Below are 15,618 nucleotides of genomic sequence, written 5' to 3'. Positions count from 1 at the left end.
GAGGAGTGTTTAGGTGGGATCCTGGAGTTGTCCCTTTTTTGTTTGTTTTTCCTTATCAAAGGGATTGTTTTAAAAACACCTTTTATGGATAGGACAGGGTTTTTTCTGGGAAAGAAAGGAAGCTTGATTTCCATCTCTTTCCTGCCACTCCCTGTTTGAGTACATAGATCCCTCCCATCCTACAGTTCCTGAAAGAAACAGGAACTGTTCTTACTTGGACAGTGCAGTCAACATCAGTTCAGTGGTGGTCAGTACATAAAGAGATGAGTGAACAGACTTTTACAGCTACTCCAACTATATTTGCTATTAAGCTTTACACTACACAGCCTATTGTTTTTTATATCTCTTTAATTTCCACTTTCCCACCTATTTCCAGCAGGTATATTTAAAATCACCTACTAGTTGAGGTGAGACAAAATACAGAACAGTCTTTGTTGTGTGATTTCTTTAGTGGTGTTCATTGGTTTTGTCTTTGCAGAGCAGACCAGCTTGTGAGGGGGGGAATAAGGGAATGGTAGGATCATAAATGGTTTGGATGGAACCTTCAAAGCCCATCTAGTCCAACCTCCCTGCAGTGAGCAGGGACACCTAGATCAGATTGCCCAGAATCACATCTAGCCTGGCCTTGAATGTCTCTGGGCAGCCTGTGGCAGTGTTTTACCACCATCATTGTAAAGAATTTCTTCGCACATCCAGCCTGAATGTCTCTCTTTCAGTTTAAAACCATCACCCCTCATCCTCTCACAACAGGCCCTGCTAGAACGTCTTTCCTCTGCCTCTATTCTGCATTATGCCAATGCAGCCTCGTGGTGATGTTTCCTTGTACTCGCATTGTGTCCATATCTTCTTCCTGCTCTTTCCCTTTAGTGGAAGGGAACCACCCAACCGATGAAACTGAACACTCGTCCCTCCAACGGGCTCCTCCGGCACATCCTGCAGCAGGTCTATAACCACTCGGTGACTGATCCTGAGAAGCTGAACAACTATGAGCCCTTTTCCCCAGAGGTTTACGGAGAAACTTCCTTTGACTTAGTGGCACAAATGATAGATGAAATTAAAATGACAGAGGACGATTTGTTTGTTGACTTGGGCAGTGGTAAGTGACCAATAATTGAAGTGGTTTTTCTCTTTTTCTTGCTGTTTTTTCCTTTTCTTAAAAAAAAAAAAAAAAAGAGATGAAATTCATGTTTGGAAAGTGAACCAGGACTAAGGATTGTGTTACAGGATAAGCACCTTTTCTGGATAATCCCCAGTGATGCTCCTGCTTTTTATGGCAGGATTAAGTAGACCAAAGAGACATCCCAGACATTCTTCCCTGTGGTGATAGGGAAATGTCGGCCTACCAATGCAATAAACCCTTGTTACAGAAAACTCCTGGGTTTTGGTGCTGTTGGCAGATACGCTTATACAATATTAAAAATGATGCTTGAAAGATAACAATAGCAGTTCCATTTCTAAGGATTCATCTCTTTTCAGTGGACTCACTTCATGCCTTTCACATCTGAAAATGGGATTTCTTGACCCTTCCCATGCCAGTGTGAAACTCTTGGTGTAGGAGCTGAAAATTAGGCAGGTTTTTTCCCCTCTGACACACTTTTCAGTGTGTGAAAAGCCTTTATAGTTGGCTTTAACAGCTGCTTTGTGAGACCCCACAAGATCTAGCTTACAATCACCAACTACATCTTGTGAGGAGGTTAGTGTTTTGAAAGGAAATAGATATTTCTAGTTGGTAGAGAAACCAGATATGACTCAAACACATGTGGAAGAGATGTACCGAGTATGATGATGATGTTGTTTGTTGCTAAAACCTGGTTCAGAGCAGGAAAGGAGTAACAAGAATTTCCCCTTTCACTGGATGGGTTGTAAAGTTTTAAATGAAGTATGTGTTGGTTTTGTTGCTGGTATGATACAGGCCTTTGGGGAGAAATGTTTTAAAATACATTCAGATGTTTAAAACCAAACGTATTTTCAATTTCAGTGCAGCAGGACTGCCATTCCCCGCTAAAACTGAATACATCTCCAGTCAGAGATGTTCAGTGGTTTTTCTCATTGTATTTTCTGACCCTCTACTTCACCCCTCAATGGGACTTAGGTCTGAAATTTCCTGTTTCAGTGACTTATGTCCAGATGAGACATTTAGAAAAGCATCGGACCTGGTGAATTGTTTTCCATCTGGTAGAAGATGTAGATGCTCACAATTGTTTGTTCAGGAAGGTTAAAGAAGATCGTATCTAAAGTCCTGTAGTGCTGTTGATTAACAAGCTCAAATGTTAGATGCTTTTAGCTGCTATCATCAGAAATAAAATCAAGGATTTATTGCAAACCTCCCCACTGTCATCTTGGAGGTTGAGCAACAGTACAAAAATTCACACTCTAAGAAGCCTGTATGAAAGGAATGGTTTAAATTCAGAAGCCTTGGAGTGTTTGGATTAAATTAAAACCCAGAGAAATAGCTGTTGAGTTTGTACTGAAGGGGTAAACTTCCTGTAAATTGTGACCCATGCAGCACTGAGTGCAGTGTAAATGAAAACACTGTCACAGCGTATTATTTCTCTCAGTAAATTCAGTGCCATTCCAATAACTCCATGTGTACAGCAGTGGCTGAACCGCAGGGCTAAACCCCGCCAGGATGCTGTGGCTGTGCTTGTTAGTGTTGTGGGCGATGCCAGGAGGAACTGATGGAGGTATGGATCATCATTAGGCAAACTGAAATAACAACAGAGCCAAGCTCTTGTAAAAAGAGAAGCCAAAGACAAGATTAATAGCTTCTTGACCAAAACCAGGGCACTTCTGAGGCTGTATCATGTGATGTCCAAAGATGCAGTGTGTTCTTGATCGTCTTTGTCCTCCTTGCTCTTTACATAAGAAACAGTGAAACAGTTTTGCCTCAGACCTTTTGATTGCTCATGTTCTCCCCCCTGCAGAAATGTGCACATCTATATTTGCATGTGAATCAAACCTGCATGCATATGCAAAATGGGAATTGGCAAAAAAAAAACCCAAAAGCCACCAGAAACCCCCAACAGCAAACCTCCCTGTCAGCACTGCAGTTCTCATTGTGCCAGACAGCATTATAGTGATAATGGTTTACATGCAGGAGTTCCACCCCTTCAATTACCAGTGCTGCTTCCTGCCGGGATGGAAACCAGCAATATGTTTCCATGCAACTAGGCCAACCTCTTCAGCTCACTCTCCTTTCCCATGTGGTCATCTGCAGAATGATGGAGTGCACTGATGAGACAAGAACAGGGGTTGTGTTAGTCAGAGACGAAAAGGGATGCATCAGCCTACTGTTGATGGATACTGGGTGGTTTAAGAAAGAAAATCTGAAGTGGCTGCTTTAACAGATGTGGAGTGACATTGCTTTAGTGTCTGCTCTGTGTTTATCCAACTGCTTGTTCCATTACTTAGTTAAATGGTTACAGTGTAAAACCTGAAGATTTGGTAAAATGCATATCAAATTTGTGGGCAAAACCTGTGTGAATATGTAAAACTGAGCCTATAATAGTTACTAAACGTAGTCATTCACAATTATCAACGCAGACATTGCTGTGAATGCTGTGGCCTGATGCTGTTTTCAGAAGTACTCAATATATTGAAAAATGTAAACCTCAGAGCTCCGATGCTAGAAATTCCTTTCTGTAAGAGCAGTGTAATTTCTCTGTTTGCTTTCTAGTTAGAATTTAAAGCCTTTTTACTGAAAACCAGCTTCTTAGTATTTCACATCTTGGAGGGAAATGGGACTGGCTTTTATAATGGATGGTGCCTTGAATGTGCTTTTCACTTGGGAGTTCAGTTCACATGGAAACTGTCAGACACAAGTGGGACTTGAAACTGCACCCTCAAGTCCAGTCCCACACATATCCTGTTTTTTTTCCTGTTGCCTTTCCCAGTAAAAGCTCTTCCTCCCCTTGCAGTGGTTTTCTACTGAAACTTGTTCTCTGATGTGGTTTTTTCCTGCAGGTGTGGGTCAGGTGGTGCTTCAAGTGGCTGCAGCCACCAACTGCAAACATCACTATGGTGTGGAGAAAGCTGATATTCCAGCCAAATATGCTGAGGTGAGGTTGGTTTTGAAGTGGGCTGCTATGTATATGTCTTATTTGAAGGCTCACTCAGTGGTTCTGGATTACCATTAGGTGCTGTGCAGGAGGAAAAAGAGTTTCATTCCTAGTTTATTTTGCTTCTTGGATCCAGGAGCTGTTCAAAAGGAAGTGCAGCGTAAGCTTCATGTAAACCTGCACTCATTTTGTGTCTGAAGTGACTCTAATACAGGGCTTCCAGAGACCATGGCATTAAGCAAATCTAGGAATGAATTCACCCAACAAGTAGGTCTTGAAGGTTTTAAGTTTCCACTTTTGATAGTGATGCCCCTTTTTGGTGTCCTAAGGCTGAAGTTCAGCTTAGTTATTAAACTGTTGCAGGCAGTTGATGAGAGCTGGTTGCAGGATATTTGGTTAATAACTGCTCAGTATGTCCCAAAATGAAGTCTTACTGTAAGAAAACCATAATGTTTAGTCACACAGGCAGTTTTCTTCACACTTCTTCTAATTTTGTGCCAATGGGGGGACACAAAGATAATCAGTTCCAAGGCAAACCTGGAAGACAGATGAGCTACAGGCAAACAATAAAGGTTAGTCATGCCTTACCATAAGAAGTTTACTTTCTTCAGTAGACTGAGCAGTGCCATATGCCTCTGTATTGTTAAAACAAGCTGACTCAGTCTGTACAGGCTAGAAAATTATACCTTCTGAAGGGAGGGGAAAAGAAGTAAATCCTTGATCCTCTCTTTCAGTAGTGTAGGCAAAAATACAGGAGCACAGTGGCAAAGAGGATCAGACAAGGATCTAAAACTCCGTTTTGTTTGCCCTGCAATGACCCAGTGGAAATTTCCAACTGGAGCACTTGCGTGAGTGTTCTGGTTTCATTAGGGAGACACTTGCAAGGCCTGGACTCCTGTCTGTGTTTAATAGCAAATGTAAAGATTAGTGTTAAAGAGGGAAAGTTAACTCCTCACTTGCACAAATACCCCTTTATGTCATTGTGCAAAAAGGGCTTTAAGTGAAAATGGGTAGCAAACAAGAAAACTGCCCGCAAACTGAGTGTTAAGAGTATTAACTCCTGGAGTACCTTCAGCCTCAGATGTACAGCAGGATTTCATAAGATTATGGGATGAATAAAATGCTCTGCGTTCTTCAGGTTATGGACACTGTCCTGTCAGATTTACCAGCGACACAGCTGCTGCAGTGTCTGTGCTCAGCTCCTCTGCCTTGTGCTGAGTGTCACGCACCAGTTTTCCTCCCCACCTCTCACAACCATTTGTGGAGGGGATTGGATTAAGTTTCTAGTTGAGATTGGCTGTGGCCGCACATCTCTGGTTACAATGCTAATGAATGCAGATGACTTTGAAAAGCTTCAGCTACAGAGAAAGTGTGTGATGGATTTGTTTTAGTGAAGTTGTCTTAAATGACCCAGTAAAATTTAAGCTCATAGGAAATATGAGAAAATATGAAAGATTTCTCTTGATTTATCCTGCTAAGCTTTGGAGTGCTTTTGAAACATAAAGAATCCTAAAACGTAGCTGTCAGCACTGGTTTACTTACCTGCTGATGGAGGTCTCCACCATCTCCAAGACTAAAGCCAGAATTCCTGCTGTGCTCCTCTCCCTTAACTCCTTTCCCTGCTGCCTCCAGATCTGGGCCCTCCCATATGTGGAGTCAAATCCCAAAGATCCAGAGGTTTTTCAGTCTTCCAAGACACTTGAGTTTTATTTTCAAATGTGTTGTATAGGTGTAGCTGGACCCTCACTGCCACCCTAAAGCAAAGACTGCATATTGCACTGTACAGAGAATGGGACAAGATTTTGTAAATGTGAAGGTGCACATTTGTAAGGCATCAAGCTGTCTTGAGGTCTGGGTTTTTAGGATCCTTTCTCCTGTATTTGGGCAATGGAAGACTGGTGCCAGCTACTTGGCTGGGTAGTAGCAGCCTTCCATCCTAGCAACCCTATTCTGTTTAGATGTAGTTTCACAGACGGGTTTGGGTTGGAAGGGCCTTAAAGCCATGGGCAGGGACCCCTTCCACTGGAGCAGCTTGCTCCAAGCCCCTGTGTCCAACCTGGCCTTGAGCACTGCCAGGGATGGGGCAGCCACAGCTTCTCTGGGCACCCTGTGCCAGCGCCTCAGCACCCTCACAGGGAAGAGCTTCTGCCTAAGAGCTCAGCTCAGTCTCCCCTCGGGCAGGTTCAAGCCATTCCCCTTGTCCCGTCCCTACAGGCCCTTGTCCCAAGCCCCTCTCCAGGTTTCCTGCAGCCCCTTTAGGTACTGGAAGCTGCTTTTAGTTTGAAGCATTCTTCCTGGTTGCTCCAGCAATGCTTTGTGTGCCACTTTCTGCTTTCTCATTCACCCCAGCAGACCTGTCTTTACCCTGTTTGTTCCTTTGCTTCCTGGGCTTAGGCTGGGCTGCATTCAGTGCCTCCTACTCGCTGTGGATTATGTACCACAACATGGGAGCTACTTAAGGTTGTGCCACTCTTAGTGCTGAGCAGTGTCAACTCAGTTTGCCTTGTTTTTAACATGTAACTTTGATGAAAAGAGGGGAGAGAAGATGCCAGCTTTGACTTGGCCCTGATGAAGCAAAGGTTTTAAGGAAAATAAACTACAGTAGTTGTCTGTCAGCTTATCTTTTCAGTGTTAATGGTAAAAAAAAAACCCCAAACCAACGAGACTAAAAGTCTTGAGGGTTTATGAGCACTGTCAGAGTCGCATCTCCTTTGACTGTGATGTGAATGGTAACACAAGATGTCCTAATAGGTGGTTTTGTTTTTCCTTCCTCTTCTAGACGATGGACAGAGAGTTCAGAAAGTGGATGAAATGGTATGGGAAGAAACACGCAGAATACACAGTGAGTGAAATTCAGCTGAAAAACCTTGTGATCCATGCTGATGTCCAGAATTCCCAAAGCCCTCTTCAGCCTTTCACCAGCCAGTATGAGTCAGATGTGCTTCCTGGCTTTTATCTTGACCCCCAGGCTGGTGTTCTGCAAGACACCCTCCAGGCCCTTCTCTTTGTCTCACCTGACATGTGGTATGGTGTTATTGGGAACACATTCAGGTCTTCTCAGAAGCTCCTGGAAGATTTATTCCTCTAAAACGTTATCGTTTTAACTGGGGCTGCCACGTGTCTTTGGTTTGTATTAAATATCCTTTCGCTTCCCCTCCCTGCTCTCCCCATGGTGTGGGGGTGCTGCTGGGCAGACTGTTGGAAGTGGCAGCTCCTCCTTGAGTTTCTGAAATCTCCTGCTAGAAACAAAAGGGGAAGATGTGGTCACCTGGTGCTGGAGGGGATGGGAGAGCGGTGGTTTCAGCCTCAGGGAGCATGGGGTTAAGTTCTGGATGACTCCCAGCATGCTGAGATGAAAGCAGAGAGCTCCAGGACCAATTCAGGATAGATGGTTTGCACTGGGGGGTAGGGGGTGGGTTGTAGGCTCAGGAAGGATGGTGGGTGGTTGGTTCTGACCTGGAAAGGATTGCAATTGGGTGCTCTGAAGGTGGAGTTAGAGCAGGCAGGAGCAAATAGGTCATCACAGGGCATCTCTCTACTTGGGGCTGAGGACACATGCTGAAATAGCTTTCCCCTTCTTCCGAATGTTACTTAAATCATTGTGGATGTGTTTTCTACGCTGTAATGACAGTGTGAAGCATGTGCAGAGCTTTGTGTCATTTCTTCCCCTTTTCCTTTTCTCCCCCTTCTTAACTGTCGCTAAGAAAACCTGCTCCCTAGTGTGGAGTGTATGTAGGCATAGTACAATAGGAGCCCACTTCCTGGTGGTCAAGAAGAGGCTGGATGGATCAGAGTTGTTCCCTAATTACCTGGAGAAGTTGGGTCACTTTCCTGCTTGGAGTTGCAGCTAGCAAAGGGTATTGCAGTTCAAGTGTGAGCACTTGGGGAACTGGTGCTTCACTTTCCTCTTATACAGAACCATTACTGCTCTTTTACTGGGGTGGTTTGAACCGCATGGCGTTCCAGCAGTGTGGGATCAAATGGCCAGCCTTTATTTCCCAGTTTTCTGTGTCTTCTGGGATCCCTGGTGCTCTTTACAGGGCTTATCTTGTGAGGAAGGTTGCTACGACTCTCCCTTCAGGAAGCAGGCTGGAGAAGGGGATGGTGCCACCTGCCTCTTTGCCCTTTCTTCCTGGAATGCCTTTACTGGAGAGCGTGATTCTCTTCAGAGGGATGCTGGGCCTGCTGTGGGACTAGTTTGTAGCAGGATTGATATTGGGCTGCTAACTCTTTCCTGCTGTGGAAACACTGTGAACGCTTTACTTTTCATGAAGTGGCCATATGGCATTTTTCCATTGTGTCACCCAGCTGGCATTACATGAAAGGAATTATTCCTGAAGATACTCAGCTTATGAGCTGTGTAATTTAAAGAGTAGGATAGGAACTTGGACTAAAATATTGAAAGCATATTGATTGCCGTAGGCAGCGAGCATTTCCATATTGCGCATTCCAAGTGACAGAGTCTGGTACTGCAGTGAAACAAAGCTATTTATTTTTTGCTAGGTTCTTTGGCTTTTATAATTCTGTTTTCTGAAAAGGGTTTAAGGTAAAATCTCTCTTTTCTGCCTTTCTGGGAAGAGTTGAACCCTTGGAGCACTGCATGTCTTAAGGAAAGTTGTTTCTGGTACCATGTTGTAGTGATGCTTGAAATAGGTTTGGTTTCTTACATGTAGATGCACAGGGCAGATTTTACTTAGTTTTTATTGCTTCATCAAACACCCAAGGCTTTTGCCAAGCAGTTTATTTTCTTCAGTAACTCTTTAGACAACATTTGCTATATGTGACTCTGGTTAAACAGAGAGCAAACATAATGCAGCTAGGAGACACTGGAAGGCATGAAACTGAGAACTTGGTGTCTTTATCTTTCTGGAAACAGCTTTGTTCCTTCATTATGCTTAGTGGAGTCCCAAAATTCCCAATGTTGTAGACCAAATAAGCACAAATTGGAACAGTCTGTCTCCAAAAGAGCTGAACTTGTGAATTCTACTCTAATGTTTCAGGCAGTCATAGAATCATAGCATGGTTTGGGTTGGAAAGGACCTTAAGATCATCCAGTTCCAACCCCTTGCCATGGGCAGGGATACCTTCCACTAGAGCACCTTGCTCCAAGCCCCTGTGTCCAACCTGGCCTTGAACACTGCCAGGGATGGGGCATTTATCACTTCTTTGGGCAACCTGAATGAAGTGTTGGAGGAGGGAAGCTTGGCCTAAGTCCTGAGGCAGGAAGTCCTAGAACCCACCTGCAGCTTGGACTGAATAACGTGGACGATGGTTTTGACTTCCACATGTAACAGCTGCCTTGCTGCAAAGGTTGTTGGTACATAAGGCAGCAATAAATCCTGCTTTGGTCATTGTTTCTTTTAACAGCAGAGATGTCTACAGCTTTCCAATACAGACAGATTTTTGACTTCTCACAGAATGGGGACCAGCTGCTTGTCCAAAGTCTTGTCTTTCTGGTGAGGCAGCAGTTGGTTGCCCTTACCAGCTTTGCCACCATCAGAATCACTTCCTTGCCTTCCCCACCAGAATATGCTGGAAGTTCTGAGCTTGGACATGTGAATTCTGATGAGCAAGGCCCAGTGACAACATTTAAAATAAACCCTCCAGGTGTATTTCCACTCTCCTTTGTCCACAGTCATAGAAATGAAGTCTCTTTTGGGCCATGGCTCCATACAGAATATGCACTGTCACATGCTGATATCTTCAGTAAACCAGATCATCACTGAGAGTCAGTTTTAGGTGATAACTGTGTGGAAAACTTCTCCACTAACTTCTAGCAGTGTCCTGAGGCATGTTGGATACCTGAGGCTTCTGCAGAGCTCCAGCTGCTGGCAATGGGTCATCATGGCAGCTTTGGAGTGAGAAGATCCATTTGGGGCATGACAGGAGTGGGAGGCAGGTTGCTCATTGTACGTTGGCCTCTAAGTCTCCTGACCTCCGGCTACTGAAGATAACTGTATCTCATAATCCTGTTAAATGAACTGGGTTTCATTTTAAATGATGAGCTGTTGAGTCTCATGATTCTAATTGGGAAAAACCCCAAACTAAACCAAGAGAGTAATGCTCTGTGATGAGCATCTTCCTCAGGTTTTACATTCAATGCTAATGTTTCGACGTGGAAATATTTACATCCCTGTGCTATGGTCGTGTGATTGTTGATGTCTAATTCCTGATGGGCTAGGGATAATCATATTCTTTGCTAGTCTTCTGCATTCAGATGGAAGTATTTCAGGGCTTTTTCCATCATCATCAACTGCTTTGGCTTTTTGGACTGGCGTGTCCCACTTCCAGCACACATCGCTTTATTTCAGCTCCTTTGACCGTCTTGTTTCTTTTCCCATGGAACTGAGAAGTTTCCAAGATTAGCTTTACCCCCTTCTTTTCAAGAAAACTGTTGTCTGAAGGAAGCAGGAGACTTCTCAGAGGTTATTAGGCCTAGCTAATTAGAGAGGATTTCTTGGGGAATTTCTGCACATGTGTAGTCATCCAATTATAAAGTGGTATCACAAGAGGCAGATGGGTTTTCATGGTTTCTAGCTGTACATATCCTCACGTGGCCTCAAAATCAGAGCCATCTCCAGGTACCTAGGGCACAGCGCTGATTGCCATGGAGCAGAAAGTGCTGAAGTGTTCTTTCAGGGGTACCTCTGATGCAAGCTGTGTGTCCTCAGTGCCTATGGCCTGTAATGGGATTCTTCTAGTTGTAGGTTAGAGTAGGTCTCTGCAAGGGAAGTTGGTGGTAGCTGCAGTCACACGTTGGACTGCTGGTGGTAAGGGTTTGCTTTGATGATGCTTGCTCAGGTTATAATAGAAGACTTTCCCCTCTTCCATAAAAGTTTGTCTGAGCAGTAGGTGGAGGTCATCTGCACAGGTCTTCAAAAGAAGTGCAGGAAACCCCAGGCCAGCATTGCTAAAGGCTGGGATTCCTGCTGGCTGGACACCTCTGATACATGTGCTGCCTGCTCAGAGGGAACCCCAGTAGCTCCTAGGAGCTGCGGATACTCCATGGGTCAGCCCATGGATTAGACGTGGGTTTTGTTGTGCATCAGTCAACAGAAGCCTGGCATCTGTAAGCCTGCAGCCTTGTCTCTGGCTGAGTTTGGGGTGCTCTGTCTGGCTTGTCGTCCTGGAAACCTCCATTCTGAGCAAAAGCAGTGATTTGGGTACAAGCTGTCTCTTGTTGCCTGATGCCAGCTGCTGCTTTGTAGGGATTACTGGCATTACCTGTACTTAAAATCTACCACTGCTCAGCAGTGCGCTGCAGCTAAGGGAAGGGCAGGAGAGCTGTTTGTCCCAGATAGTTTTGAATGCCCTATTTCAGCGGGAAAGTCCATGTTTTGGTATTTGAAAAGCCCTCCAAATGTCCCCTGTGGCTTTGAAATGATGCCACATTTTGGAGGTTTGGATTCATGCCTCCAGTTATTTTTGAAAAGAACAGGAACCTAAAAATAACCCTGTGTACTTTTCCAGGCAGAAATGAGTGGGTTTTGTGAGCCAAGTGTTTGCATGGAGGCTGCTGGAATGAGACATTTCTGCGTGTGAATTTATGGCTTTGTGTAGCTGGTCAAACAGAGCCGTTACCAGAGAGATCCCAGGGCAGTGCTGGGCTGGGAGTGGAGCTCTCCTCCATGCCACCAAGGCTTGACCTTCAGGAACTGTTGCTCTGGTACGTGCTGAATGCACACGCACTGGAGTGTACCTCTCGTTGCTTCCCCCAGGCTCTGGCCTGCCAGTTTTCTTGGAGCTACAGGAAGAGCCACAGATGCTGCTGAGCCTATTCCTGCAGTCTCTGTAGAGCACATTTATCTGTTAGAAAAACCTGAAGAGAAACCTGTTTTGGTTTCTAACTTTAGAACTAACGCAGGCTGGCAGCTCTGTGAAGCGGATTGCACTGAGCTAATTATCCTTTTAGATAAAGCACGACTCCTGCATTGTCTAATCAGATGAAAATATCTGCATTACAGATGGTCCCTTCCATTCATTATTCACTAAGGAGATTAAGTTTCCCAGCAAGAGGAGCAACTGCATGGGGGTTGGGACACTGGTGGGAAGAGATTGAGTGTGTCCCTGTGGCCGTCACCTCTGTTTTGTACTGGCGTGCCACCTCCTCCATCCATGACCATAAGGGACCATGTCCTCCTACTGGTTTAGCTGTTGCAGCCCTTGGCCTTGGAGGTTCCTGACCAGTTTTTGTTTTGCTCTCATAATTACTGTAAAGCACAGAGTTGGCTGGGATCTGGGGGGAATTCTGGTGGATTCCCATTGTCAGTTGATGGGGAAGGTCCTGTTTTCCTCCTTTTACTCCATCATTTATTAATCACTGCTCCCAAAGTACAGTAAGTGAACAAAGTGGTCATCAGGAGTAGTCAATCAGGTAGCTCTTGTGCTCTGGTTTGATTGTAGCAGAGCACTGATCCAGGAATTGCTGTCTTCCTTCCAGAGGGGAGAAAATAATCAATTTTCTCCCAACCATAGTTGACCATCTGGTTATTTCTGTGTGCCAGTATTTTTCCTGGTGAGATTTTTCCCTCAACTACTGGCTAAGTATGAGCTAGGGTAGCGTTCCAATACAAAAATAGATGGGTTGAAACAGGGCTGTGCTTCATTTAAATTGTAAAATGCTATATCTTGCAAAAGGAGACAGAGGAAAAAGTGTTCAGTTTCCATGTGTTATATTGGGTTAAAACACAGAGATTTTGGTTATAACCGTGCTCTTAACCACATTGGCAGGACAAACATATAGCGTGACTGGATCCAAATAAAGCATAACAGCCATTTAGGTTAGATTTCAAGACCTTTATATGAAGCTTATTATTTCCAAGCAGTTTCAGGTTCCGCTGGTTCTTTGTTCTCTTGCTGAACTGTGGCTTTATAATCACACTTCCTTATTATTGTTCCATTTCTTTTCTTTCTCCTGTTGGTGTTTGAAAACCTCGTGTAGATGTTAGAGACCAGGGGTGGGGAGGACTGCAACAGAGCAGCTGACTTGGCAAAAATGGTTGTAAAATAAATATAGTTGCCTTACATGTGGGTTTTCTTCTACAGTTCCTTGGTTGCTCAACCATGAAACTATTTACTACAAGAGAGATAAGACTTTGAGACAAAGTTATCTCATAAATAATCTAGAGATGGTCTCCATTCACAAACAGGGCATCTAGAGCTCCAGAAAAAATGTTTTTCTATATAACTGAGAAGATCTCAGTGTTCTTTAGAACCGTTCTGATGTTGCATTGAGTTTCCCCTTTAGAGTCTGGAAATATCTAGCAGGACATTATTAGGTTGGATATCTGTGAGTTCAGTCTCCAACGTATGCTTTGGTTTTACTGTTGCAGGGATATCAAAGCATGCATCCCCTACCAGCAGGTGGGAGAACGCAGGTAGTAATTCTGGTTTAAAATCTTATGTCAGCCTACCTGCTTGGTGGAACCGATAATTCTGAGTAACTTTAGTTGTTCTGACCTGCTGTTTTCAGCGTGTTTAGTTTCTAACCCTTAAGGATCTTTGCACAGTTCTTGATCTCTTGTCTGAGAACCCTCAATACTTTCCTTAATCATAAAATCATGGAATGGTTTGGGCTGGTAGGGACCTTAAAACTCATCCAGCTCCAACCCCTTGCTACAGTCAGGGACACCTTCCATTAGAGCATCAGACTACTGTGCTGGGAAGAGGAGGCTACAGTGGAAGGAAGCAGGCTCTAGTGCTTCTCTGGGACAGGCACCCAACTCAGCTAGCAGGGTTTAGATGTTATTGGAGCATGTCTGCATTGCAGTTCTGTTTGAGTTGTCACTAAACAAGACTAAGTGCTGGCATGTGAAATGCTCCCTTCTTTCCATACTAAGGAATATATGCAGAAAAAGGATTCCAGAGCAGTCACTTTGTGTTGTTGTTTTGATGTTCCGGAGGTTCTGATAAAAGCCATCATCTTACCTGCCCTTTCAAAGTGTGTCATCATCATTAATTATACAGTTTCATGTCGTTTTTTCTCTTCTCCTCTTATCTTCCTCCCCCGACATTTCTCCTGCCTTACTTGTGGCACAGCAAAACAGCCCATAGATTCGTCTGTCATTTCAAAAGCATGACTTAATGGTGGAAAGGCTATGGAGTTGCAGGTATTAACCTGGCACTTGATGGGGTTTCATCAGAAAGGTACTGAACTCATAACCAGAATCATTTTCAAATAAGGCCTTTATGTCACTTGATTTCCAGCATCAAAGTGGTAGAAGCATGTGAGATTTAGATTTAGTAGCACAGGAAGATCAGAGGTTGCCTGTCTGCAACAAGAGCCTGAATTACGAGGCAGGGTTTGCAGCAGGCACCATGGCTCTGTGCTCTGGCTCCCACTCTGGGGGGTCTGACCGAACCACAGGGCTCAGCAGGGACTGGAGGGGGCTCTGGTTTCTGCTGCGGGTGCTGCAGGGTATTGCTGGCTTCTCTATGGAGCATGGCCTTGTAGGGCATTGGTGATACAGGAGACCCTTCCCTGTTCATCCCATGGCAGGAGAGCAGATGAGGGTGGGAGCAGAAGGGGAGGCCACCTCCAGGACCTGGGGAGCTCTGTGCTTCATCTCCTTGCTATCTCCTAAAGCCTTCATTTGGCCTTACTTCAGTAGCACCCCTGGGTTAGGACAACATGTTTGCTCCAGAGCAGAAAGGAAGGATGTTAACTCGTGTGTGTGTGTGTGTTTTTGTGTTGTCTTTCTTGCAGCTGGAAAGAGGTGACTTCCTCTCAGAAGAATGGAGGGAGAGAATTGCAAACACAAGGTACAGTGCAGCAGTTGAATGCTGCTTTATGAACTGAATATCTGGGAGTTTGTATAATGGAAATTGGGAGGCTGGCCAGCTTTTTATATAGAATTTCCATAGCAAATACCAGAAGTGTATCTGCCAAGTTTTATACTGGCCTCTTTAGATCCTGTTTTCTGACTAGAAGAATGGGTTTAAATGTCTGTCCCATGATATTACATACAAGGGTGTATCCAAGATAAATTCTGGTTCTACAGAGAAGTATCAGCCTCTTGTTTGTTTTGCATATCCTTGTTGTTCAAGTCAGTGATTCTGGCAGAACACTGGTTATTTTGGCTATTGGTGCATATTGTGAGGCTCATTTGCCATTAAAAAAAGGCAAAAGACCCAAGTGAGTGTGTTCTGACTTAAATTGGGAATTCATTTGAGCTGATTTTATTGAAGATTTGTTTCTGTGCAGATCTGTACAGAGGATTTGACTCCTTTTTGATGGAAGCAACAAGGGAGTAAATTGGCTAAAGCAATAACATACTCTGCCTTTTTAAAGGCTTTGCATTTCCAGCCTTATGGACAGAACAAAAAAGGTCTTTGTATGACCTTCTGGGGCACCCTGTTGTGTGGGGCAATGAAGACTTGTCCAAGAGGGCTCTCTGAAAGGCCTCAGCATCGTGGCAATCCATGGATTGCTTCCAACACCCTGTTTTAAGAGTACCCCATCACACAGGCGTCTGCCCGGCTGATGATTTCTGCATTGCTCTCTACCTCAGTTAAACTTCTAGAGGTGCCTTTTAATTTGTGGACAGGCTTGGCCCAGCTT

At 44.3% G+C, this 15,618-nt stretch overlaps 1 protein-coding gene across 6 annotated transcripts in view; it reads left to right on the top strand.

Annotated features, from left to right (window-relative positions):
• DOT1L (DOT1 like histone lysine methyltransferase) overlaps positions 1 to 15,618 on the top strand; it is a 68,403-nt gene that overhangs the window by 21,702 nt on the left and 31,083 nt on the right. For 5 of the 6 annotated variants that reach the window (XM_061355999.1, XM_061355996.1, XM_061356000.1 and 2 more), the window contains exons 5-8: positions 868 to 1,096; positions 3,964 to 4,058; positions 6,838 to 6,900; positions 14,764 to 14,819. In XM_061355999.1, the coding sequence (XP_061211983.1) occupies positions 868 to 1,096; positions 3,964 to 4,058; positions 6,838 to 6,900; positions 14,764 to 14,819 (443 nt within the window). Of the gene's footprint in view, positions 1 to 867; positions 1,097 to 3,962; positions 4,059 to 6,837; positions 6,901 to 14,763; positions 14,820 to 15,618 lie in introns of those variants that run through there. The other variant, XM_061356002.1, reaches the window with a different exon arrangement.

The sequence above is a fragment of the Neopsephotus bourkii genome, unplaced genomic scaffold, assembly GCF_033783945.1.
Source record: "Neopsephotus bourkii isolate Nb327-2 ecotype Australia unplaced genomic scaffold, CSIRO-AGI_Nbou_v1 NB_838, whole genome shotgun sequence".
In the NCBI taxonomy this organism is placed as follows: domain Eukaryota; kingdom Metazoa; phylum Chordata; class Aves; order Psittaciformes; family Psittacidae; genus Neopsephotus; species Neopsephotus bourkii.
Note: the sequence above shows the minus strand (reverse complement) of the source record. Positions and strands in the feature narration are given on the sequence as shown.